The 25,653-nt window shown below is 48.5% G+C and overlaps 1 protein-coding gene across 1 annotated transcript; it reads right to left on the bottom strand.

Moving 5' to 3' along the window:
* Window positions 1–10: 10 nt before the first annotated feature.
* Window positions 11–24,266, bottom strand: TMPRSS9 (transmembrane serine protease 9). Its single transcript, XM_038164095.1, has 19 exons — window positions 23,997–24,266; window positions 16,104–16,255; window positions 14,200–14,327; window positions 13,721–13,788; window positions 13,032–13,207; window positions 11,844–11,885; window positions 10,677–10,848; window positions 10,186–10,460; window positions 9,873–10,009; window positions 8,400–8,709; window positions 7,414–7,585; window positions 5,715–5,986; window positions 4,877–5,013; window positions 4,023–4,380; window positions 3,818–3,934; window positions 3,004–3,175; window positions 2,431–2,696; window positions 1,757–1,893; window positions 11–1,272 (listed from the first exon to the last, which is right to left on the bottom strand). Exons 2-19 carry the CDS (start codon window positions 16,225–16,227, stop codon window positions 1,111–1,113), a joined length of 3,225 nt encoding a protein of 1,074 aa, XP_038020023.1. The 5' UTR covers window positions 16,228–16,255; window positions 23,997–24,266; the 3' UTR covers window positions 11–1,110.
* Window positions 24,267–25,653: the final 1,387 nt, after the last annotated feature.

Here is a 25,653-nt window from a genome sequence, read left to right as displayed (position 1 = left end):
TTCTAGCCATGAATCTGAACCCATTTGGAGTTGAGCCATTCCTGGAAGCCAGGTCTCCCACCTAGCTGTTGCTCTGTCTCAGAAAGTTGTAGATCTTGCTGCCAGCTGGGTTGGGATGGAGGAGACCTCGTAATGCCCAGATGCAGAACTTAAAGCACCAAAAATGAGGAAGGGGTTTGGGGCACAAGCAGCTGTTCAGTTTTGGTAGCTGAATCAATGGGGACATGTCTAAGTCTGCTCTGCCCAAGACTCGGCACATGAGCTCTGCTGCAGTTCTTTGCTTGTGAACAAAGTTGTCTAAGTGTATTATCCTGGCTGGTAGGACCTGACAAGTGTACTTGCACAACTATCTCAGCACTTTAAATTTTTCCCACCTAGCTTAGCCAGGCAGTGGTCTGTGTGGCCATGCCTTAATCTTTGCCAGTTTAATCACCTGTTACCTAATGCTAAAGGAGGCGTGGGGGTGGGTGGGTGTGTGTGAAAAGCCTCTCCTTACACTCTAGTACAGGTCAGGGCTTGTGCAGTCTCAACTCCTAAGTATTCTAGTCCTGCATTCTCTTAGGATCAAACGGTGAGCCAGGAGGTCATCACTGAGCTCTCTAGTACCACACGCTAATTGGAAACAGCATCACACCCTTCCCAAAAGCCACTGCTCACACAGCTCCATCAAGTCAGTGAGGTCTGAAGCTTCTGCAAGGGCATAACTTTGGGCTGGGCCAAAGGTCACAAGTCTTTTGGCTTGGCCATGGGATGACAGCTCATAGGCAGGGGTCAGCCAAACTCCATGAATCTTTGGCAGATGTTTCTGGCACCCACCCAACTGGGAAGGTCATGTTTTAATGTGCAGTATATTTGGCCAGGTCTTAAGATGGGACAGGCTTCATTTATTTATAGAAAAGATTTAGAATTTGTACCTTTCTATGCAAAGCAGTTATCAAATGCCTTGATAACAACCAGCTGGTCACACAACACTGGCATTTGCTCAATACCTGTAAAGCTGTCTTCACCCCTTTGCAGCATCAGAAAAATGTACAGTAGCTGAGGGGTTAGTGCATCCTCCGGCAGTTATTCCTCTCATTCATCGCCTTCCCTGAGTGCTGAAATGCATTTTCAGAGCTTGAGGTTCTGCACAATCCAGCTTTGGACAGCTGTGACTTTGGTGTAGACACCAGGGAAGTATGGCCTGGCACAGCCATAGCCCCAGCTTGTGATTCCTGCTAGAAACCACTTCCCTGAAGGTTCTTTACATGACAGGGGCCCACCTGCATCACCCTGCAGAGAGAGGAAAAGGATCCAGTATCAAGCCATAAGCAGTGCAGCTCCCCCAGCAGTGAAATATTCTTTCTCTCTGGGGCATGGGCATTTGCTGTCCTGTTCCCCACTTCCCCAGAAGCCGCATTCCAAGCTGGAGGACTGCTCAGTGATGTACCTGCATGAACAATGCATGAACAATGCTGGGGTTCTGGAACATTGAAGAGTGTGTTTAGAGGTACAGTAGGGTCATGGAACAGGCTCCATGTGGTCTGTTGCTTAGCATTACCTTTCTGTGTATTTCCCTGACCTGTCACAGGTTGGTGGGGCAAGCAGCATGAGGTGTATGTGGGATAGATGTGGATAAAAGCAGCAGCCAGTTGATGGACAGACAGACATCTGAGCTAGGGGAGGCAGGTCAGGGCCCTCCTGAGAGAATATAGTCTAGGGACTTGGCACGAGTTTGCTCTGTCCCAGCCACAGCATTTGCTGCTCTCGCACTCACTGAGCAGCTGTCGACGGTGCCCTGTGGGAAACCGGCACACAGCATCCTGCTGCTGATCTGGACAGGGTAGAACTTTTTGCAGTCCTGGTCTCCGATTATGTTTACTGCTGCTTTTTGCAGATGCTTTGACATGAGACCTGAGGAGACAAGTGTTGCTGTTAGCTGGGTGAAGAGCACATGAGAAACAGCAGCATGTGAAGTGGGGTCTGCAGCCTTATTTGTTTGCCAGAGGGAGAGACCTGCTCTGGGAAAGTGAGTCACCTGGTTCAGCAGAGCAAACTCCAGAAGGTCCCTTGGGTGTGTCGTTTGTCAGGCAGCTTGGCTGACCAGACACAAATGGTATTGGGGTGGTCCTTGTACTGCAGGAGCACAGCTGGAGCAGCTGCTGTGGAGGTGGAGAGCACAGTGGCTGGCATGTAGAAAGTTTGGGAAAGCTTTAAGAGGGAAGAGGTATGATAAAATGGAGGAGTAGTGTGCATGGTAGCTGGGGAGGAGATGATGGTGACACCAGGCCTTGCCCAGCTTGGTATCCTCTGCAGCATATGGCCTAGGATAGGAGTGCTTGGGGTAGTGGTGCGGGAACTTAGATGTTTGGGCTTGCAGTGTTGCAGTGTAGGTGGCCAAGCACTGAGCTTGGCCATCATGGTTGTGGGAGGGCCCTCTTTTTCCAGTACCTCCTTCCTTTGTGGAGCCCCAGCCTGTGATGAAGCATCTGGCCCCTTCATGGAAGATGTGAGAATTGTCTGGGAGACATATAGGTCTGATGGTGCTGCTGAACGTGACAGGTGTACTCAGTTCCAGTAGTGCCACATCATAGTCTAGGCTGTAGACATTGTAAAAAGGGTGTTTGTAGATACGAAATATTTTCTCCATTTTGCCATCGATGCCACTCAGGAAGGGTGTTCCTAGATAGGCCACCCACATTTTGGGGTCACTGTAACTGCAGAAAGACAGCAAAACTGGCTGTTAGGAGCATCACAAGGAGGGCCATCCCTCCTCTTGTGGGGCTGGCCACACCTTGGGAGGTCAGGACCCCTGTCTCCAGAACCAGTGGGTGTACTCAGGCTTTGTTCCACCCATTCCTTTTGACACTTACCTCTAGAGGCATTTCTCTGATAGGGGATGTGTGCTTCCTGTGGGGCACAGCATGCCAGCCAGGTGCTGGACCACGAGGGAGGGGAAGGGCAGGTTGGCTCGTGGGACTGAGGCAAGAGCCATCTGACTTAACTAGCTTATCTCAGACTTACATGTCAAAGCAGTGAGCTGCAGAGAGCAGCCACCGGTCAGCAATAAGGACAGCCCCACACTTGTGCTCCTTCCGCCGAAGCCAGAGACTGACTTGCCAGGGCCATTCTCCTCGAGCCGCACTGCTGCCACCCACAATCTTGCTAAAGGCCAAAGCCGTTGTTGAGCCACAGTCTGCAACACAGGAAGAAGCACCATGGTTTTAAATAACCATAAATGAAAGGAATGACTTCCTGCCTTCCATAACCTGTGCCGTGGGACAACCTTCTGGGGGAGCATGTACAGGACAGTAGGATGTGATGAATTCAATTCACCTAGCTGAGGCAAGGCTTGATGGACAGGGTATATTTTGCAGACTTATTATCACAGATCACACCTTCCAGGGATGTGGTATGGCAGGAGCAGGTATTTGGATGGACTGGCTCAGCTATTAAACAGCAAGGGATGTGCAGCCCAAAGCGCAGTCCCAGAGATGCCAAGACACTTTCTGGCTGCCATGTTGTGCAGATCTGTCTTGCCACCTTGCACTACCAGACTGACTGGTCAAAAGGCCTGTGTGCTGGGAAATGGGTTCTAATGTCTGTAGCAGAGGAGAAGAGGCTGCACTTTTTGGCAGTAAATTTGGATCCAGCTCATCCAGCTTTATCCTGTTTTAGGCTCTGACAGAGCAAGTACAACCTGGACTACAGTGGGCTGGCCTAGGACTCCAGTGTCTGGGCCCAAGACAGCCAGTGTGAATATGGTGGGTACCACTGTGGAGTCCAGGTCATGTAGAGCACAGTTGGCAGCAGCCATGGGCTACAGAGGAGAACTCACCACAGTTGTACTCGTCGAAGCCATTGCTGCAGTCCACAACACCATCACATTCAGGATTTTCTTTTCCAATACACAGCTTGCTGGAACACTTGAAAGTGAGGCTGGTACAAGGCACCACTGGAAGGCAATAACCCATGACCTGCTCAGTACCCTCTATACTGGAGGCCTCCTGCCAACATGTCAATGCATCAGTTATCAGTTTTACCTGGGGTTTGGGTAGGCTTGGCAGTCTCGGTCGTTCTCAGAGCTGTGGAGGTTTCAGTCATGGTTGTATTCATCTTTGTCCCCAGAGTGGTTCTGCTGGCTGGACCTGCAGCCATTGTGCTGGGCTGGATAAAAATCGCTGTGGTAGAAGTTCTAGGGATGGCTGAACTGGAAGGGATGCTTGTGCCACCACTGGGAAACTGGGAGATGGTGTCCAGGATCCAGTCTGTGAGTCTGGTAATTCTGGAGTACACACCAGGTCTCATAGCCTGGGCACAACCAAATCCCCAGCTCACGATGCCAGCGAGGTAAAACACTCCTGGGGTCACCTCACAGGCCAAGGGCCCACCTGAATCTCCCTGCAGAAGAAGCAAGGCAATGGCTCCTCAGTCCAATCAGGTCTGCCCCTCAGACACACCAGAAGGACTTTACCCCCAAATCTTCCTTCTCCAGCCTTGTGGGCCTGTCTGCTGTCATGCAGTGTGTATGCAGGGCATGAGTGTGGAGAAGTTGAAGTTAGGGTCAGTGGCTCAACCTGGCTTCTGTCAGCATCTTTCCACAGCTGCCACCAACTGCCACTGACTCAATGCCACAGGAGGAGACCTGCTTCATCCAGGATTTGTCTGCCCAGACAGAGTGGTGGGATGTTGGTTTAAGTCATTCTCAAATTGGGGGAGCTTTATTTACTTTCCTAAATCTCCAAAGTAGTGGGCTGGGGTTTTTGTGCTCAAGTACATGTGAATTACACAGCTGGATTACAGCAGCTCAGTAAACATTTCACAAGGATCTGCTGAAAGCAGAGTTAGACCAGCATTCTAGAACAATCTACAGAGTAGAGAAATCACACACTTTTACCTGGCATGAGTCTACCATCCCCTCCATGAAGCCAGCACAGATCATTCGGTCAGTGAGGGAGAAGTTGTAGAGGAAGTTGCAGGTGTTCTGTTCTATGATGCCCACAGATGCTTTCTGCAGGATCTCGGGCTTGGTGTCTGCATGAAAACCACAGAATTAGTGAGTGCAGCAGAGGGAAGGATCTAGCTAATGGTTTTAGACTGACTCAACACATATTTTGGGAAAACAGGCTCTAATCCCACATGGGAACTGAGTCCTACATAACCTGTTTTCTCTGCAGCCCTGAGCTTGTGGCTCACCCCAGGATGCAGTTTCGTGTCTGTGCTAAGGATTCTGCACAGTTTGTGTCCCATGCTCCTGAGAATTTGTGGGCTTCTTGTCAGCTGGACTTCTTTGGTAGCAAATGTGCCACTCACGCCTTCTCCCTAAATTGGGATCTTTGCTTATGCTCATCGCTTGGAATACCTCTGTGACTGAGAGTGGCTGCTGTGGCTGACATACGATCCTACCAGAGCTGCAGCACTCTGAGGCAAGCACCTGACACTTGCTTACCACAGTAGAGCTACTGAGGGCAGTCCGGCAGGTTTCTCCTGGTTCCCATCAAGCTGCTCTCTCCATTTTCTTCTTTGCTGGTGACTCCTAGGTAACTGTGGCTTAAGGTAGTGCTCTGTGTGCCTTTATTCTTGCTTATTCTTGCATTTCTGTCAGTTCCTGACTGTCCCTGTTACTGACCCCTGTCCTGTACATTCCCAGGAATGTGGGTCAGGCACGGGCTTTGCTGCTCAGGGTATCACTACTCCAAGGCAAATCAGCAGGTAATGAATGCATTACTGCTTACCGTTCCCTTCCTGGAGGTCACCCCATCCAGAAATGAGGCATTTCATGCCAACAGGAAACTTCTGCATGGAGGGTGGGAGGCACACGGGCTGTATGTATTTGTTGAAGGCAAGAGGTCTTGCCAATTCAAGTACAGCCACATCAAAGTCCAGAATCATGGGGTTGAAGAGGGGATGTGGGATCACTCTTGTTACGTTGACTTTCACTGCATTCTCGTCTGTTCCATTTATTGACGTTGTTCCCACATAGGCTTCAATCTCTTCTGGCATTGTCCTGCAAATACATAAACCTAAATGTGCATACTCACACACTTATCCCTGGCATGAATTCTGACATAGAAATTACAGACAGCTTTACATGATCAGCATGCAGCAGAGCAGCCCTGCTAAGTCAGGCCCAAAGAACTATTTCCAGCAGTGGCAACTGTTGGATATTACCCAAAGAGCAAATAAACATGTAATAATAATCCTCTCTTCACCTCTAGAAATCTGTGATTTCAGGAGTGTTCTGGCACACAGGCAGTATCTCTGTATTCAGTAGGTCTTGCTGGATTTTTTGGTTTTATTTGGATTTTTCTAAAGTTGTGTTTTATTCTTTTTTTTTAACCCCAGGTAAATTTTTTATATTCAGCTTAATGCCATTTATTAGAAAAACTGCTTCCTTTTGATTGTTTTCCACCTGCTCTTGGTGATTATTTGGTGTCTTAAAAAGACAGTCAAAAGGCATTCCCTAAACACTTTGTACCCTTCATTATTGTACAGTCCCATCAAACACTGCTTCCCATTAGTTGTTTTTTTTCCCCAGGTCTCATCTGATCTATTTTGTTGTGCTTGTTATGATGCTGCTCCACACCCTGCTCATCCCTGAGCCTTGTGATCGCACTCACACTGTTACTCTTGCCCTCCCTGTGATGTTGGAGCAGTCGGTGTGCTGTGCATTACCAGCAACATCCCACTCATCTCCCTTGTTTTTTACTGCATTCCTGTGCTCATTAACTGCCCCTGCCACAGGACTGCTGCTGTCAGGACAATATCCACATGTTTCTGACCTCTTGTTTTGATTTGAACTGCAACAGCTGATAGAGACTCATCCTCATTCACAGACAGACAGCACTGCTGGTTTTGCTGTGTACCTCATTTCACATTTGCCTACCTTGCATTTCACTTGCTCCTTTATTGCCCAGCTGTTTAATGCATGAGGTTGTCTTAAAATTCTTCAGAGTTAGTAACCCATCTTTTCTGCTTTCAGGACTTTATTCTTGACAAGCATTATCTTCTTGCTACTCACCTCTTTAGGCTACTTATAAACCTAGGCTTGCGTTCTTGCAGTTTAACAGAACTATGCAGGATTGAACTGACCATTTTCCCTTTACCAGCTGACCATGTGTCTCTATTTCACATATTACAGACAATTTTTTAAGGTTAAGTTTATTAAAGAAACTCTCTTGTGGCACTTTCTTCCACTCCTCTTAGATATGTTGTCCTTTCTCCCCGATCAGGCTGCTTTAACCTTTCTCTGACTCATTCCAACTTCCCCACAAACTCCTTTTTGCTATGAATGTCTAGTTATAGCAAAAATTAATGTCCAACATGTGTTCTTGATTTCCCTTTCTTGACTCCAGTGCCACACTGTGGATTTGGCTGCGCAGCTCTGTGCCAGTGGGCAGGTGAGCTGGAGCAGGGACAGGGATGGGCTCTTACTCATTGAAGCAGTGAGCTGCTGACAGCAGCCAGCGGTCCCCAATGATGGTGGCTCCACAGAAATGTCTGGAGTCTTCTTTCAGGCTAACTTGCCAAGGGATCTCTCCTCTGGAAGCATCTGTTCCTCCCACAATCTTGCTGGGTTTAGAGAACCCAGGTCGTCCTCCACACTCTAAACAAAAGTCAAAGCATGACTTGTGAGTATTCCTAGCAGAAGATAAGCAAGGAAAGACTTCACTTTCTCTAACCAGTAAGCCTTAGCAGGGATAGGTGAGGCCTGAAGTGTGAGATATCTACCCAAGCCCTGCTGACTGATAGTGGCAGTGCCTGATAGTGGCCATATACAGCTGGACTTTCACACAAACTGCTGTTCTGCATCTTGCTCTTGGCAAGTCATGAATCCTGGGCCTTTCTTGAAGGCCGAGTAATCAGTAGTTCCATGCCTCTTAACCTTGCCATTCTAGATAAAAGTTTATTCTAGATTTAGAAAAATACCCTTTGTTTGCATCTCCTTGCAAAGCTGCTGGGAGCGCTCCTTGGAGTGGACAGGTCATCCTGCAGACACTTGCCCTCCTTCCCTTCAGGGAGCATGGCTGCTGTGAAGGGGCAACCAGCAGTTTTGAACTGCAGGGAGCTCCTTAGGTGGCAAGCAAAAGTAAGTGATCAACAGATTAAATACTGTCAGATGCTGCTGTGTCTTAATGACCTGTTCTGGGCCTGCCAGAGCAGACCAGTTACACAGCAAGATTACACAGTCACAAAAGCAAAGGAGCACATGAAATTGCAGAGGTTATGAGTGACTTTGCCAGGTTGCTCTGGACTGAGCTAGGGCAGCCATATAGTGTCATTTGTACCTTAGCACTTCGCAAAGTTGCGTGGCTCACCCTACAAAAGGTCAGCTTAGGTTAGCGGAGGAATGAACCTGATGTTTGGACCTATAGCTGCCACTCTGCCTGCCAAGGGGCACCCACTGTGGGTGCTCATACCTTGTGGTCCTGCTGCAGTCACTGGCCTGCTGGCAGCTGGAGCTGGTAAGGTGGTCAGGGTTGCTCTGGTGTTGACCTCTTCAGCACTGACCATGTTACTGTTAGTCCTGAAGTGCACTGGAGGAACAGTACGGGCTATGGAGGTAGGGAAGGCAGAAATAGCATCCAAGATCCAGTCTCTGAGTTTGGTAACACGTGTGTAAACCCCAGGCCGCCTGGCTTCAGCACATCCAATACCCCAACTCACAATTCCCGCCAGAAAAAACCTGCCAGATGGTTCTTGGCAAACCAGAGGCCCACCAGAGTCACCCTGCAAGAGAAAGAAGATGGTGAGCTCTCCCTGGGGATGCACTGAGCTTGCCCTGGCCACCCTCAGCATCTCTCTACCGGCTGGAGTCTCTCTGTCTCTTCATATTTGCTCCAGCCTAGTGATGAGTGGAGCATCTGTGTGCTGGCCTTTGGGTGTTCCTCTATGTGGGCACACTGTCCTGCTATTACACAGGAGCCTTGTGCCCTTTATATGCCAGAAGAATAAAGGATGTGATCTGTAAAATCTAGGATTAAGCATTTCTACTGCTTTAATAATTTGTTAAACCTCATAAAGGTTAATCCTAGCAGCCCGTACACAACCAGATGATGGGTGTTCATTGCCTGATACACAACCCAGGGAGACCACATTAATGTTTGCATCAGGTTTTCTTGATGTCAGAAGTGGTTCAGTTCTTGGTTATTGTGGGGCCCTGTGACTATCACTGATGGACATGTGGTGTCTGTGAAGCTGGTAATGCCTTCTGGGGATGAGATTGCTCTAGATCAGTAATTAATAACCAGATGGGTGACGTTCATCACCCAACTTTGAATCGTCAATTCTTGGCCCCTTGTCTGGTGCTTGTGCTGTATTTGGTGCAGAAATACAAAGCACTACCACCAGAAAAGTGCAGATTTGTTTAGCTGGTTTCTGTTGGTTTGAACGTTCCTGCCAAACCATAGGAATCACAGTCCTTGTCCGGCATCACAGTTCTCCTCTCTCCATACTATCGAAGGCAGGCCTGTCTCCAGCTGACCACTCGCAGTTCCAGGATGGATAAATGCTAACTGAAAAAATACTCTGTTGTTCACCAAAAACTGTTGTGTATATTTTAGTTTCCACTGCTGCCCTTTGCCTATTTGGATTTTTATCTGAAGATCTGTGGAATATTGGTAGGGCCAGCTCCAAGAAGATGAGAAAAGTAGTTAATTAACTGCAAGAGCCCCTTAAATAACAGTACCCTGCTCTAAGCAGTAGAGAACATATCCTCATTTGTGTCTTCTGCAGTCACTGATCTGTGCTTGGGTCCAAGGCAGGGCCTCAAACCTCAATGGGAAACAGTGACCATAGTGTCAGTTCTGCTTCTTGAAGTGTCACTTTGATGCATGCTGGGAGGGAATAGCTTTATGCAGGCAGGTGTGCCACCTTCTCTGGGCAAAGCTTACCTGGCAGGAGTCAACCTTCCCCTCCAGGTAGCCAGCACACATCATCCTGTCTGTGAGGACATGGCTGTAGAGACTGGAACATAGGTTCTGGTCTAGGAGCTCCACTGTTGCTTTCTGCAGGAATTCAGGTTTCACCACTGAATGAGAAAGACACAGTTGTGAGCTCAGTGCAGGAAGCCCTGCACAGGATCAGCAGCTCAGGGTACAGCCCACCTCAGCTGGCCAGAGCAAGGTCCGAGTTCCCTTCCCTGATGCCTTCTGCCCCACTCACACCCCACCATGTCTCCTCTGCTGCCTGCCATGCTTTGCTTACAGAAATCCTCCTTGAGGTAGCCCCAGCCAGAGATAAGGCACTTCTTGCTGGTGGGGAAGTGATGGCCAGCATCTGGCAGGCACACAGGCTGGATGTACTTAGTGAAGGTCACAGGTCTCTTCAGCTCCAGCACGGCCACATCATAGTCAGCTGTGTCAGCATTGTAAGAGGGGTGTGGGATGATCTGTGAAATGTCCATTTTCACTGCACTGCCATCAGAGCCTCTGAGGGAGGTGGTCCCTGTGTAAGCTGCCCACATGGCTGGGTCCTGAAACCTAGAGGAGAGACAGAGGGAGCCATGCGAACCTGCAGCCACAACATTGTTCTGCAAACCCAAGCTGCCTACTGCCCATCCTGCCATCCACTCCAGGAGTGATGGAAACTCCTCATTCTCCCTGTGGTGGGGCAGAGAGGTGCAGTGGGAGCTTGAGCAGATACAGCAGCTTTTGGAACAGCGATGGAGGGTAGAAAGTGGTGTCACTGAAACTTACTCAGTAAAACAGTGAGCAGCAGACACCAGCCATTTCTCTGTGAGGATTGCAGCACCGCAAAAGTGCTCATTGTTCTCTCGAAGGCTAACTTGCCATGGGAACTCCCCTCTGGATGCCTCTGAGCCTCCGACTATCCTGCTGGCAGTCTGCATGGCAGGGCGACTCCCGCACTCTGAAAGGGAAGAGAAAGTCAGTGCATCAGGATCCTGCTACTGCACCCCAGTAACACGCTCTTGGGGGCAAGTGGGAAAAGCTGCTTCAGCTTTGTGTGTGCTGTTGGCACATACTCAAGCAGCAGAGTGGTACTTGGGATGTCACAGAGCAGCCTTAACCTGCAGGTTAAAGGAAAAGCACTGTAAAGCACGGGGCCATCACAGCGTCCTCCCTGAAACTCTTCTAGAGTAAGAAACTGGAGAGCAGCATCCTGACTAGTTTGATGAGCTTAGCTATTGCCTTGTGATAAGCTTCCAGCAGCTCATGGGCGTGTGGCTCTTGTCCATTGTGCCAGCCCACCAGCAAGGTGGATCTTGTCACAACCCATCACAGTTGACGGGACCAAGGTGTTTCCAGGGCACAGTGTCCCTCATCCCGATGCAGCCATTTACTATTGCCTTGAAAACTCATGTCATGTCCTTGGCTGTCTTCAGTGCCTGAGAGCCACTGGTGTCCCAACTGTCAAGGTCTGCCAACAGTGTATTGTGGCTGGCTTCTATGTCCAGGAGACCTGCTGTGGGAGATTCAGCACAGCCCCTTCCATCAGAGACACCAGCACAGCCTGTTTGGCTGTCACATTCAGGGCTTTCTTTTCACATACTGGATGTCGGAGCAAGCCTGTGTCCCAAGGGCAGCTCCCTGGGGACAGCAAGGCTTGAGTCACTCATGTCTTCTACAGTCTACACAGCAACTCTCCCCTGCCTTCCCCAGGGGTGACCACCACTGTATCCTTGTCCTTCTGCTCCCTGGCTGCCCCAGAGTCCCTGCAGGATGGCGCAGGATGGCGCATCTCTGGGAGCAGAGATGCAGCTTGTTTTGAGCTTGGAGGACCATGGGCCAAAAGGCTATGAAGAAGATGGGGCCCAAGCCTGTATCTGTATCCAGGCTGCTGGTGAGGAAGAGGAGGAGAAGGCTGCATAGTGCAGGTGATTCTTCCTGCTGCCTGGCTCTTACCTGATTTCAGTCCAGGTCTGTGGGAAGAAACCTTGTCGGGACCTGGGACAAAGAGGAAGGAATCAGGATCAGCAAGGGCAGGGCAGCCCAGCCTCAGGTGCTGGAGCTGTGTTCCTGGGCTGGGGCTGCCATGGCCTTTGCTGCATCTTCCTTTCCTGCCTGGTGATCTCTTTGCCCACCTGTGGCCAGTGTGAGGCAGGGCCTAGGTCCCTGCTGGGGACCCTTGCTCTGCCACAGGGCAGGAGAGGCACAGCTCCCTACTGCCCTGCAGGCTTTGGGGTGACTCCACGTGCAGAGAGAAATTCCTAAAAGCTGTGGAAGTGAGCTGTCTCTCAGGAGCAGACTGGGGCTGAAGCTATGCAAGGCTGTTTGCCTAAAGGCAAAGGGACTCTCAGCACCTTCCATTTGGGCAGCACAAGGCTCCCAAAGATCCAGGGATCCTGCCCATTCTGGCAGAGGGTGCAGAGGGAGCTGCAGAGGAGCCCATACCTTCTTATTTCCCAGGCTCATGGGGTTTTTTTAATTGGTTGGACCTGGAGTCCTACAGTCACATGCAACTCCACAGTCACAGAAGGAAAGGAGAATTTCTTGTCAGGTGGTTTCAGAGAGTAATTCAAGTATGAGAAATAGCAACCTGAGCTGTAGTTATGGCTACAACTCTGAGGTCTGCCTAAGGGCTGCTGTGCACAGGTAGGTACAGAGAACCCAGCCATTAACCACCTGGAGCTTCATTCCCTGTCCCTCAGACTGATTCCAGGCACTGCAAGAAAAGTCAAAGCAGTTGCAATTTATGCTTTAGGTTCTGTCGTTGCTGTGGGTCCCTCACTTTGCTCTTTCAGTGCAGAGCAGGACAGCATTAGTGTTGGAGGGGTATCTGGGGACCCCACAAATGTCTCTTAAGCTGAGAAGGTCTAGGCTGGTTTCTGCTGCTGTCTGGTGAAGCTGGAGCAGCTAAGAGCCAGGCAGATCATAACATCAGTTTGCTGGGTGCCTGCCAGCTGGGGTGCTGGCAGGCATTTCTAACACTGCTGAGCATGCTGCTGGGCACGAAGCCTTGACTGGACATTCAGAGCTAAAACCCTGCACAGTTTGGCTGACTAATGGTGGCTTAGCTGTGTGACCTTGGGTGCCAGCAGCCATAGCACAGGGCACCCTGCTCTGCCTGCCCCAGGGGCAGGAGGGCCATACCTGTGAGAGAAGCTGAGGAGATGGTCCCGTAGGCAGCCAGGGAGAAGCCCTGCTTGTGCAGGGCAGCTGCCAGCCCATGCCTGAAAGCTTCCTCCTCCAAGGTAGAGCTCAGGGGCTGAGAATCCTGGGGGGTGAAGAGGAGGCGGAAATGGACGATCACACTGGAGTTTCCATTCCTACTGGGAGACAGAGAATTAAGGGGGACCTTGGCTTCATGGCCAGTACAAGGGTCAGGTTCCTGTGCTAGCTGTCTACAGGGAAAGGAGACAAATCAAAGGAAACAAATCTTATTCTTAATATTTTGATTCTTAATAATTTAAATCTTATTCTTAATATTTTGATTCTTAATAATTTAAATCTTATTCTTAATATTTTGATTCTTAATAATTTAAAGTTTTTCTGGAGATGTGCTCTGGGTTGACGTGGTCATTTGATTTTTTTTTCCTTTGGCCCAAAGCTGTGGTTGAACAAAATTGCTTTCCTCTGCCTTTCTGACTGCATTTTGAAATGAAAAAATCCAGAACATTGTTGCAATCCCAGATGAAAATCCAGCCTTGAGCAAAAACCAGTTTCTCTTTGTACTAGCTTTGAACAAGAGCACAGGTATGAGTTCACCTTCTTGGTGAGGCTTGTCAGAATTCTCCGAAACATGAGCAGCAGGGTCTGCAGAGATAGCTGCCTACACTCACCTGTAGCCCAGGATGGTGCAACCAGTGCAGCTCCAGTTCAGCTGGGAGTCCCGGAGACTGGACAGAAACTGCAAAGCAAAGAGTGATGGTCACACAGTTACTGGACCCCAAGGAGATAGGAATAGATGATGCCTGGGATTTTGCTGGAATGTGGAGCTGTTGATGCATGGTCTCTTGTCTCTGTAAGCAGAAGCACCCATGTCCAACTCATATGTAAACTTTTTCCCACCCTGGCTTTTAGGGCATGAGGTAGTACATCTTTTTTAATGTAAGGAATAGGCCTGAACACACATTTTCCACTACATTAATGTCTCTGAGGGCCTTGAAAGGGCCTCTCAAAGAGTAGTTCAGCCCCACAGTGTACCCTGCTGATGTTTAGGAAGTCTTAGTTTTCCTCCTGCCCTTGGCATAGAGGTTCTGCTGGTGCTACCACAGCAATATTTCACAAGCGTTTTTCCAGAAGGCCCAGATCAACTCACCAGCCTCTCAAGAGCAGGTGTCAGCACCCTGTAGTAGTCCGAGTTCTCTGTCTGTAAGCTGCTATTGAATGTGATTCCTTGCAGCTCCACTGTGTGCTCAAAGCTGGCCTCTCCCGCGGAATGGCAGGCTGCCAGAAAGGGAAGGTGTCTGTCAGAGGCATCTCTCCTCACAGCTTTGCAACATGAATATCATCATGTCCTTCAAACCCCCTGCTTTTGGCAGCTTGACTGTCCCTGAGCATCCCAGCTGCCTCAGGGGTGCCCCATAACAGGACTGGGGTGCCCTGTGCATGTGCAGTAAAAGCATTTTGTACTGAACTTGTTTGAACTTGAAAACAGTGGATTTTTGTCAAGCTTGAGACAGAAATTCATTAACGGATGGGTACAGCCTGGCACCCTGAGATTGGCCCTATCCTTGCAGGAACAGCCTTGGGAAAGTTCTGCTGGGTACTGAAGCCACCTCAGAAACTGTGACTGTACAGTGGGCGTGTGTCAGCCCTGTCATGCTGGGGTCCTCACTGGGGTGCTGGCCTGAGGGGGCCATGGGGCAGCAGAAGAAACAGGAGAGAGGTGGAAGAGGGAGGGAGATGGTGGCCATGCTCTGGAGTGGGACAGTAAAACAGGCAGTGCTCAGTGGCTGCAAGTGGTCATGGTAGGAAATGGCAGAAGCAGCAAGGTACAGTGACAAGAAATTTCAAAGTCACAGAGAGAGATTACAGGACAGAATCATAGAATCATGGAATTGTTTAGGTTAGAAAAGACCTCTGAGATCATTGAGTCCAATCATTTCACCAGCACTGCCAAGGCCACCATTAACCCATGTCCCCTAATGCCACATCTACGTGTTTCTTAAATAGCTTAAATTGCAGGGATGGGGATTCCACCACTGCTCTGGGCAACCTGTGCCAGGTCTGGACAGCTCATTCAGTGAACAAATTTTCTCTATGTCCAATCTTAAACTCCCCCTGGGCCACCTTGAGGCCTTTTCCTATTTCCCGTCCTTGTTCCCTGGGAGCAGAGCCCAAACCCCACCTGGCTGCACCCTCCTGTCAGTAGTTGTGCAGAGCTAGAAGGGTCCTCCTGAGCCTCCTTTTCCCCACACTGAGCCCCCTAAGCTCCCTCAGTTGCTTCTGGTGCTTCAGGCCCATCCCCAGCTCTGTTCCCTTCTCTGGACATGCTCCAGCACCTCAATGTCTTTCTTGTCATGAGATGTTCTAAAACTGAACCCTGGATTTGAGGTGGTGCCTCAGCAGTGCCCAGCACAGAGGGACAGTCACTGCCCTGATCCTGATGGCCACACTATTGCTTCAGCAGATCAACATCCCACCCAGCGTGGGTCATCTGTGAACTGACTGAGGGTGCCCCCCATCCCCACTGATAAAGGTACTAAAGATACAGGGTGGCTTCAAAGTGGCCCTGAGGAACACCGCTGGTCACCAGTCTCCAGCTGGATGTGCCTCCATTCACTACCACTCTCTGGGCCTGGTAACTCTGCTAGTTTTTACCCATTAAAGAGCACACTCATCCAAGCCATAAGCAGCCAGTTTCTCCAAGAAAATGTTTATGGGAAATGGTGTCAAAGCTTTACTGAAGTTGAGGTAGACCAGATTCAGACGCTTTCCCTCATCCACTAGGTAGGTCATCTTGTCATAGAAGGACATCAGATTGGTCAAGCAGAAAAAGAATAGAGCATAGGTGTCAACAGACACTGAAGATAAAGTGCTCCAAAGTCACATATTGAGAACATGAGCTGACTACAGCCCTTGTAGTTTTTGTGCATTGTGCAGAAAGGTGTCTGCCTTTTGACCTCAGTAGAAGGATTTTGAGGATTTTTGCTATAAACAGTGCAGACCACTTCTCTTTTGGAGCTGATAAACGGAAAGAATGTACCTGGCTGCACTCACCCAGCAGAATCCCCAGGCAGAGAGCTGTTGCGCTGCCTGCCACAGCAGCAGCAGCGGTTACCTTCCAGCAGCAGGCCCCCAGTCTCCTCCTCTGGGTGCCTTGCCCTGGCTTTATCTGGTCCATGCTTTCTGAGCAGCTCTACAGATGGGCTCTGTGATTAAAAAGAAGAGGAGGAAAATCACAAGACTGGGATGAAATCTGTCATGCCAGCTAAGGTTACCCCAGGAGCATCATTGTCTGCTCCTGGCTCCTGCTGGACCATCCCGACCTGGCTATAGAAGTCTTGGCATTAGGCTACTTCTATCCCCAAGGTGCATGTTATATGGATCAAAACTCTCTGAGTAATAAACCTCACCCTGTATTTGTTCATGAGGCAGATTCCAGGGTGAGGTTTCATATAGCCCAATGCTATTCCACATTTTTTGCAGGAATTCTGGAGGAATTATAAAATCACAGTGGATGATTCCCCCCCCCCCCCCACCCAGCACTTTACAGCATTTAGCTGAGAGCTCCCAATGCCAGTAATGCAGAGCAATTAATATGTCCTTTGCTTACAGCTTTGCTGCTACACTGATGAGCAGATTCTCCTTCCCTGTGGCCAGCATTAGCACTGGTGCTTCCAGTATTTTGCCCCTAGTGGTCCTGCACCAGAAGCAAAGCCCCTTCATGTCACCTTTTCTGCCTCCATGTTTTTGTTTGCTTGACTGGTTCCAGTATGTCAATGTTTTTCATGCACTGAAGATGCTCAGATGGGATATGTTGCTCCAAGTGTGAATTCAAAAATGCCAAAAATAGAAAGAATATCTCTCTTAGGGTTTTTTTTTTTCCTCTGCAGTCTTTCTAGTACAAGCCAGACTATATTTGGCCTTTACTTGCACATCATCAACAATTGGGTATTACTTGGAATGAAACCAGCCTGTTATATACATAGTTATTACATAATTCAGACAGGTTAGTATCTGCAACAAGCCTGATGAGACAAGGAGGCACACTGATTTCCTGTGGTCCTAAAATGTATTATATTACTGCATTAATATTTCTCCCTCATAGACATGAAGAAGACACACAGTGCTGCTGTTCAAACTGGCAGGTTGAAGTGGTCTCAAGACAATTTGTGTGGCCAGAGTGGAAATCCACAGAAGTCCATTCCTCTTGGCCAAGAGTCCAGAGCTCCTCAGCTGCAGAGTGAGTTTTTTGAGGACTCAACCTCTAACTGTTGGGAAACTCAGATTTACAGGAGACACCAGAAAAGCCTTGGCAAGGCACAATCACCTCTCAAATTTACTCTGTCTTGATATCGACAGTGCCAAGAGTACAAAACCCACACAGCTCTTCTCTCCTCAGTTCCTAAGTCTGCCCTGCTGAGTGACATCTCAGGTGGTCACTTCCTCTCCTCCGTGCTGTGACAGGCTGGGCTGCCACGGCAGCGATTCCCTACCGCTGTAAATCAGACTGGGACTTCAGAGAAGCTGCAGAGGAACAGCCTTTTCTAATGTAAATGCATGCAGCAGTGAAAGGAAGAGGGGAGGAAAGGGACACAGGGAGAAGCAGCTCCCTGTTTCAGAAGAGCTTTTCAGTGTTTTCCAAGAGGCTTCAGCAGCTCTTTAAACAGAAGCTTCTAGATAAGAGATTTTAGAAGGTCACTTCTTTGTGAGGCAGCAGAGACAGAGAAAGGGGAGAGGAAGGGAGAGTCTGTCCAAGATGCCTCTTTTTTTCTAGCAGACATCCAAATATTCTTTTTCAGCTGTAACTGAGCCTGGCACAGATCCTCACTGTGGCCCCCGGGTTCTGCTAACAATATCTCTGTTTGACAATTCAGCTCTGGCCAAGGGGAGACAAGTAGGGAACCTTTTTTCCAGTGTTCTTTTTGGCCTGAATACATACAGATGAGGAATCTCTCCTTCCCTCTTTCAGTAGGTTTTGGAGTCACTGTCCCTCTTGCAGTGTGCTGAATGTGGGCACTCAGAAATCTAGTTCAGGTGTGCTGACCAGTGCAACAGTGGACTTCAATGGACCTGAAAGGTAGGACAGATGTATCTGAGGAAAAAAATAAAAATTGCAAACAAAACTGCCTCTGGCACTTTTTTTTTGTTTTGTTTTTTTTTTTTTTGACAATACAGTCTTAGTTGCATGTAAAAGTCATACTACAAAAAAGGTACTTGGCACCCTAGAAAAAAGTTTGTATTAGTGATTGCAGAGGCATTTTAACTGGAAGATAGACTATTTAGAGAAACTTTCTACTTCCCAAAACAATCAAAACTTGTCTTTGCTCTCCCTTTTAGCTTAATGAAAGTTTATTTTCTTTGCTGTCAGTGGTGAGTTAAAAAATAATTAAAAGGACATGTAAATGGAAAGCCCATTTTGCAATAGCAAAATAGAGATTGCATTTTTTTTTCCTGAAAGATAATTGGGACCATCTATAAATTCATAGTGGAGATCTGTGGCAAGAAGCTATACACAGTGAAAAATACTGTGACATAAAATCAGAGGAGTGAAAAGTAGATTTTGTTAGTGGGGCAGAAATTGGGAGAGTATTAACAGTCATGAGTTTCCAATAGGAATACTGAGAAGTAAAAGCACATTTATAGTTTTTTTTGTCAGCTTATAAATTGTGAGTGGTTATAAAATATTATGCCCTTGTAAGCAGGGTGTGGGGAACTCTGACCTAATAGAGTCCCCGCACCAGTGGGGTGTCCTTTCACTGTTACATTTTAGCAGAGAAGGCATGTCTGATGTGCAGCAGAGTCAGCAAGAGCTGTCCTGCAGACTGTCACCATCTCTGGTTGTCCTTGAGGATCTGCCACAGTGCTGGGAGTTAACCACCACCCCTGCTCTGCTGCTGCTTGGCAGCCCAGGGTTTGTTTTCTCCACAGCAGTCTGAATTTTTCTCTAGGGCAGCCTTGAGTCACTCCATAGGATTTCCTTGGAAGATGGCTTTTATTTCTCAACTGGTTCAATGGGGAAATTGTAAAATATAAAGCAATATGGTAAAAATATTCCTTTACCCAATTAGCCAAAAAGTCACTAACACCCACTCTTCTTGTCAAAGAGGACAAGTAGCGTGTGTGTGTGTGTGAGAGCGTGTGACCATGTATGTGTGACCCTTTGTGTGTGACTCTGTGTGAGTGTGAGTGTGTGTAACCTCACATGTGTGTGACCATGTGTGACCCTCTGTGTGTGTGTGACACTGTGTGTGTGACCTCACACGTGTGTGACTCCCTGCGTGTCTGTGGCCTCACGTGTGTGTCTGTGTGTGTCTCTGTGTCTGTGTGTGTGTGTGTGTGATCTCGTGTGTGTATGTGCATGCAGATGTGTGTGTGAGAACATGCATGTGCATGTTGGGGGAAAATCCCCTGCAGGAGCAGCAGAGGGACAAGGCAGGGCCCCAAGAGAGACACCCTGGTTGTTTGCCCGTGCGCTGGCCACAAGCCCAGCCTCACTGTGGCAGGTGTCTCTCAGGCTCAGGTGATCCCACACACACCTGCAGGGCTGGCCCAGTCTCCAGCACAAATTGTGCGGATTCCTGTTTTCAGGTAGAAACTGTCTTCTTATAAAATGCCACAGCTCCTGAGTCTAAAGCACAGTGGTGACCTCTCAGTATTGTGCTGGTGGCTGCCCAGCAAAAGGGCTGGTTTTCTTCATTCATCTCCACATACCCTGGCCTTCTTTCTTCCACTGCTTGGTACTTCTCTTCCTTCACCTCACTGTGAGGTGTGTCTTCACCTTCATGTGTCTTCGCCTTCATGTTTTCACCTTCTGAGGCCTTTTCTTCTGCCTTCCTAGCCTTCTCCAGTCTCTCTCCTGCCAGAACAGGAGTGTTTACACTCCTGTCTTGTACTCCACTGCCCCAGGCTTCCTCCTGCTCTTCTCCAGCTTCTCCCATTCCCAGTCTGCCAGCCCCTACCAGCAGCCCTCAACCACAGGGACACAAGCTGTGGTGCCCTGCTCTGAACTGTTGGCCAGAGGAAAGAAAGACAGGAAACAGTGGTACCCGTGTTTTCAAAAGTCAACTTCATTAACAGATAACTAATGCAAGGAAACCCTGATGTCCCCCAAGGGACAATGCAAGAAAACCGCTCCCTCATCCCCACACAACCCCCCTAATGACAAGTTTGGGCTGCTCTGGGGTCTTTGTGCTGCATTTCTGTGTTCTAGCATGCTTGGTTTCTCCCAGGCTATGATGATAAAGGGCAGCCAATATGCTGCAACCATTTGAATAAGTGTTAATGGAATATCTGCTTCATCCCGTAATGGGGTAGTGTGGCTCTTAGCACAGCAACACAGTGTCTGCCGAGCCTTCAGATACAGGGGTTGTAAAACTGTCTCATTGTGACCTGTAAATCCTCACCCAGACAGAGCCTTTGCAAAATGATGGCACAAGTATGAAAAACATGCCACTTGTTCAAGGCAGACCACAAGCTCAGCAGCAGATCTGCCTGCAGCCTCAGCAAGTAATGAGTCTGTGGCCAAAGGCAAGTAAAAGACTATTGATTTTATCAAAGACAAGACTTGTGGCACTTCAGAGGGGGAATACAGCAGAAGCAGGATATTTCTCCAGAAGGAGGTACCCCAAAATCAGAAAGCAAACTCCAATATGCCTCACTTGGTAAGTTCACCATGCAAAATCACAGCTGCCAAAACAATAAACCTTTGGTGACATATGTATGACACCAAACCTGAGCCTGAGCAGGAGAGAAGACACTCATTTGCTCTAAGTGAGATGAGAAGCATGACCACAGGACATAAGAGATGTGGGTGTGCAAACAGATCTGCTGGCAGAGCAAGGTGGTGGGAACAGGCAACCTCAAATATCTCTGTTAGAATGGGGTCAAGCCTAGTGATTTTATCCTTACAGCTGAGAACTTAGTTGTATTGAAATGAAGCTCGGAACTTGTGTCAGCAGGTACTGAGGACAGTAGAATACTTTTGTAGGGGAGTGGATTTATAACCAGTGGTATCTATTGGGTGGTGGTGCAGTGCGAGGTCATGTCAGTCTGGAGAGGCCAAGAACTGTGTGCCAGTTCCTCCTTATGGTTCACTCTCTCTCTGACTGGGGCTCCAGAGAAGGGAGTGCCAGAATTTATCCCAGCACTATTGCTTCCTGGTGAGCCCATATATTTCCCCTTAAACCTTCTGATGAGATGATCTTATGTCATGAAAAAAAAGCCTATGCAGAGACAGCAGCAGCTGGTCAAACAGATAAGAGATGGGTTATGATGGGTTGTTAGCTCTCAGCATCAAAGGCAAACCTTCCCATGACCAGAAGACACAAGCTTGGCTACATGGTCTTTTGTTTTGTGTGACATGAGCTTCACCTACCACGACACTGGCTCCCTGGACCAGCCAACACGGCCTTTCTCTAATCCTTTTGCTTTAACCCATCTCCAGTTTCTGTAATGGATGTATAGAGCCTATCCATGTCCCCATCTCTCTGCAGGTTAACATTTAGAGGTGGCTGTGCTGCATTTAAAAGGCTAAACCCTACTTTCAAGCAGAAAGAAACAAAAGGCTAAACCCTACTTTCAAGCAGAAAGAAACTCTCGTCACTTATGAGAAAGCAGATTGAGCTGAGGACACCTCTTATTATTAAGGGGAGTGAAAAGCCCTGACACTGCAGGCTCCCAGATCATGCAAGTGAGCAAATCTGCCACTCAGAGCAGTGAGGATCCCAAGTCCCTGCTCACCTGCAGCACTCATGGAGATGCATCTGGTTCGGTTGTAGTCCTGCTCCCAGCAAGCCAAATGACACTGTGCTGGCCTTGTTTATTGTCCCTCTTGGTCTACAAATGTCTCTCAATTTACAAGTAAGAAGATCCTCTCCCTGCCTGCCAGCTCAGCAGTCTCAGCTGGGGCATGACAGACAAGCTGAGCTCCCCAGTGCTCATATTATCACGGCTAACAAAGGCTCTAACATCACTTCCACCTTGGAGACACTCAACCCTGAGCTCTCTCTCTGGTAACAAAGTACTGGGCAGATTTGTACCTGCAATTACTTCTTAAACTTCTAGCCGTGGATTACACAATAAAATAAAGGCAGCCTTGCCCCCCTTACCCCCCGCAACTGTGCTGGCTTGAAAACTCAGTACAGATAGTAAATACTGAATACACATAGGGAGTATCCAGTAAACCAGGAAGTCCATGGTTGTCTGTTACTTTCCACAATAGAAGCACTATATAATTTGATACTTTTCAGCTCATGAATGGCCAAGAAAAACTCACATGCTTAACTCATGGCATCTCCTCCACTGACATTCACTCACCTTCCTTGAAAACTGCCTGGCCCACTGCAGAGGGTGTGGGAGAAATCTTGGTCCCAATGAAGCTGATCGACCAGAGGCTCTTGGAGGAAAAGGGGCTAAAGTAAAGGTCTTCATTTTGCAAATAATCACATTTTATTCTTTCTTACCAGCTTACATACATTAGAAGCAATGTGTAAATTACATTTTTACCTAGCTTCAGCTGTTATTACAGACTGTCAGGTAGGCATTAGTGTTCATAGATACGAAACGGCCAAGCTACCCTGAAATCAGTAACCTGCAATGCATGCTCCCTCAAAGGAAGAATTCACACAGAGAAACCAGCAAGTGATGAACGATATCAGTCCAGCAGTGCACTCTCAGCACCTGGGTCACTGAGGGGCTGCAGAGTGAAACTCTCCGTGTATCGATACGGGACAGTGCCACATGCTGACCCCCAGCGCCGATGGCCATGCAAGCTTTGGCCAGCGCTCCTGCCTGGGGGCCGCCCCGAGCAGCGGCTGCAGGACGCTGGCACACACCGGCTGCGAGTCCCGCACTGGGCGGTGCTGCCCGGCTGGACACCGCGCATACAGGGACCTCCCTTAAGCGGGATCAGAGGCTATGCCGGAGCTCTCTGCAGGGCAGCCTCAGGGCTGGAAGACAAGTGGGTGTGAAGCAGCGTGAGTCTCAAGCCCTTCCCTCCAACCATGGGAACAAAGAGCCATCCAGCTACAGAAACATTTATTTAAGCTCAAATGATGGTGCTATTATAAACCCATAGAGGTTGTTTATAAGAGTTTGTCCTATGCCTAGGTCGAAGCTGCTCGCTGCCACGGCTGTTTCACTCTTGTATTTCCTACATTGATAATATTGATTTTTTTCAGCACTTAGGTCTGCATTACAGTCAAAGTTGCACTTTTTGTTTTTCCATGAAGTACCCTGAGTTTTCTTTCTTGAATACTTCCTAATCTGTTATAGCTTTCAAATAATATAGACCATTCTCTGCATTTGGTTTCCAAAGTGTTTAAGTAACTAAGATATTTCTCTTAACTGGTGCTTTCAGAGAAGAGGGTCTAGAAATCAGAGTCATGTTAGAGTTACATGGAATCGAAAAGCACTGAAAAGCAATCCAGCATTACATAAGGAAAGCTACTTAGCCATAAGCGACTAAAAGGAAGCACAGAAGTTTTTTCCATTTTTCAATCTTTTTTTCCACTTTCAATAAAAGGTGAGTTGAACTGTTTTCCCCACAGACATTAAATTCAGAAACAGGCTGTTTCCTCAGAGCCAGCTAAGCACGAGGGATTTCCCCACACGTGGGGGAAGATCCAACGTGGAGAAGCAGTTTCAGCGTGACTGAAAATCTGCGGGTGTAGGCAGCAAACCTGTCTGACCCTGATGGAGAAGCAATGAGGAAGAACAGAAGGAAGTGCTGAAGAAGGAGGAGGAGGTGGAAAAAAGAACAGGAGGAGGAGGAGGACTGCCAGGCAGGAGGGATCGCGCTGGGCAATGGGACCGCGGGGCGAGGAGCATCCAGGGGTGGGTGCAGCTGTCGGGAAAGGTGCAGGTTTTTCTCTTCCCATCCGAGCCAAGAAAGCCCGGCACCTTGAAGGAAGTAAAAAAAAAGGCTCCTAAGAAGGATCAAGGACTCACCTGCTTTGCTTTTCCCGTTGCCGCCAGGTGCCTTCCCCGGCAGCTCACCCGCCCGGGCCTGCGGGGCGCCGGCGGGGGCGGCGGGAGGCACTGGGGGAGTTCGCGGCGGGGCTTAAAGGCACAGGCTGAGCGACAGGAACGGTTCAGCCTGACGAGCTGGTTTGTTGTTTCCACTGAACTTTGGAATGAAGCAATTTCTACCCCCAGCCCCCAGTTCCCCCTCCCCCCGCTTGCTCCCCAGCTGCCTGGGTTGGAAGCTGGACCGGTGAAGCCCCAGCTCTTGCCTCTCCCCAGTCACGAGACATTCCTGCATTCGCCGTACGACTCCCATCCTCTCCCGCAGCAGCGCCTAAAGGACAAGAGCTGCCTGAAGTGGGGCGGTTCAGACCTGCAGCACTGAAGTTCCCCCCATCACCAGAACTCGGCAGCCCCCACACTGGGGATGATCTCTTGACCAGCACTGGCCCATGCACACAGAAACCATGAAGGGAGCGGTATTCCCAAAAAACCCCTACTGATTTCCTAAGTCAGAATCCATAGCCCTTCCAGTTCATACCGTATTTACCATCCTTATCATCCTATTTATCATCATTTATGTGTCAGAACAGCCTAACTGCCACACAGGAATGGGCCGGGATTATCCAACATCACACACATGTGCCGCAGAAGCCAAAAATGGACAAAGTTCCTTGTGCTGAAGTTTATTTAAGCCCACAAGTGACCCTTCTGCCATCTTGAAAAGACAAAAAATTGATGAAAAGCTGAGAAGTTGTTTTGCTTTAGTCTGAGTTTCGGCCTGCACAAGTCATGTCTCATCCAATTGCCACTTCTGTCCCTAAGTATCTTCAACATTAACAGCAAACTTGAGCAGTTCATGCGTTTGATAGCAAAGCAATGAAAGAACATAGGATCCTAAAATGATACCATTATCATAGAGATTTCTCTGAAGTTGATTTTGGTTAAGAGTGTATCCTTTCATTCCTAACATCTACTGTCCCATGGATCTCTCTAGACTGAGCAACAACGACCAAAATCCATTTTAGGTTTCCTGCTGAGCATCAGCAATGAAGACTTGGCTGGTTACAGAATTACAGACTGGACTGTGCTGAAAGGGACCCAGAAGGATCATCAAGTCCAACTCTTAAGTGAATGGCCCATATGAGGATCAAACTCAGAACCTTGGTCTTATTAGCACCAAGCCAACAACCAGAGAAATGCTGCAATCTCTGAATCTGAACATGTTTGGCTGTGAGCCTGTGAACACCACAAGCAGTTCTTGTCCTTTCAGACAGACTGTACATCCCTGTGAAAGAGCTGAGTAAGGGAGTGACATCCTTCTAATGTTCATCAGATAAAGAGGATCTGCACGTATCTTTGTGTGAATGGAGACAAAACCTGCGCAATCAAAGTCGGAAAGTAATAAGGGGAGGAGGTGGACTGCAATAGGACTGTAATAAAAGAAGAAACCAACAAATTATATCAGTGGTTAAATAAGTAAGAAATTAGGAGCAGCAGTTTCTGCACTTGTGCTGAAGGAGCTGGGAGCAAACACATCAGAGTTAAGTGAGAAGACAAGTCACTATGGAAATGACCTCTGGCAGCCAAACTTAACAGGGGCAGTCGGGACCACCCTTGTCTCTTATGTTTGTTGCACACA

This window comes from Motacilla alba, chromosome 28 (genome assembly GCF_015832195.1).
Source record: "Motacilla alba alba isolate MOTALB_02 chromosome 28, Motacilla_alba_V1.0_pri, whole genome shotgun sequence".
Classification (NCBI taxonomy): domain Eukaryota; kingdom Metazoa; phylum Chordata; class Aves; order Passeriformes; family Motacillidae; genus Motacilla; species Motacilla alba.
Note: the sequence above shows the minus strand (reverse complement) of the source record. Positions and strands in the feature narration are given on the sequence as shown.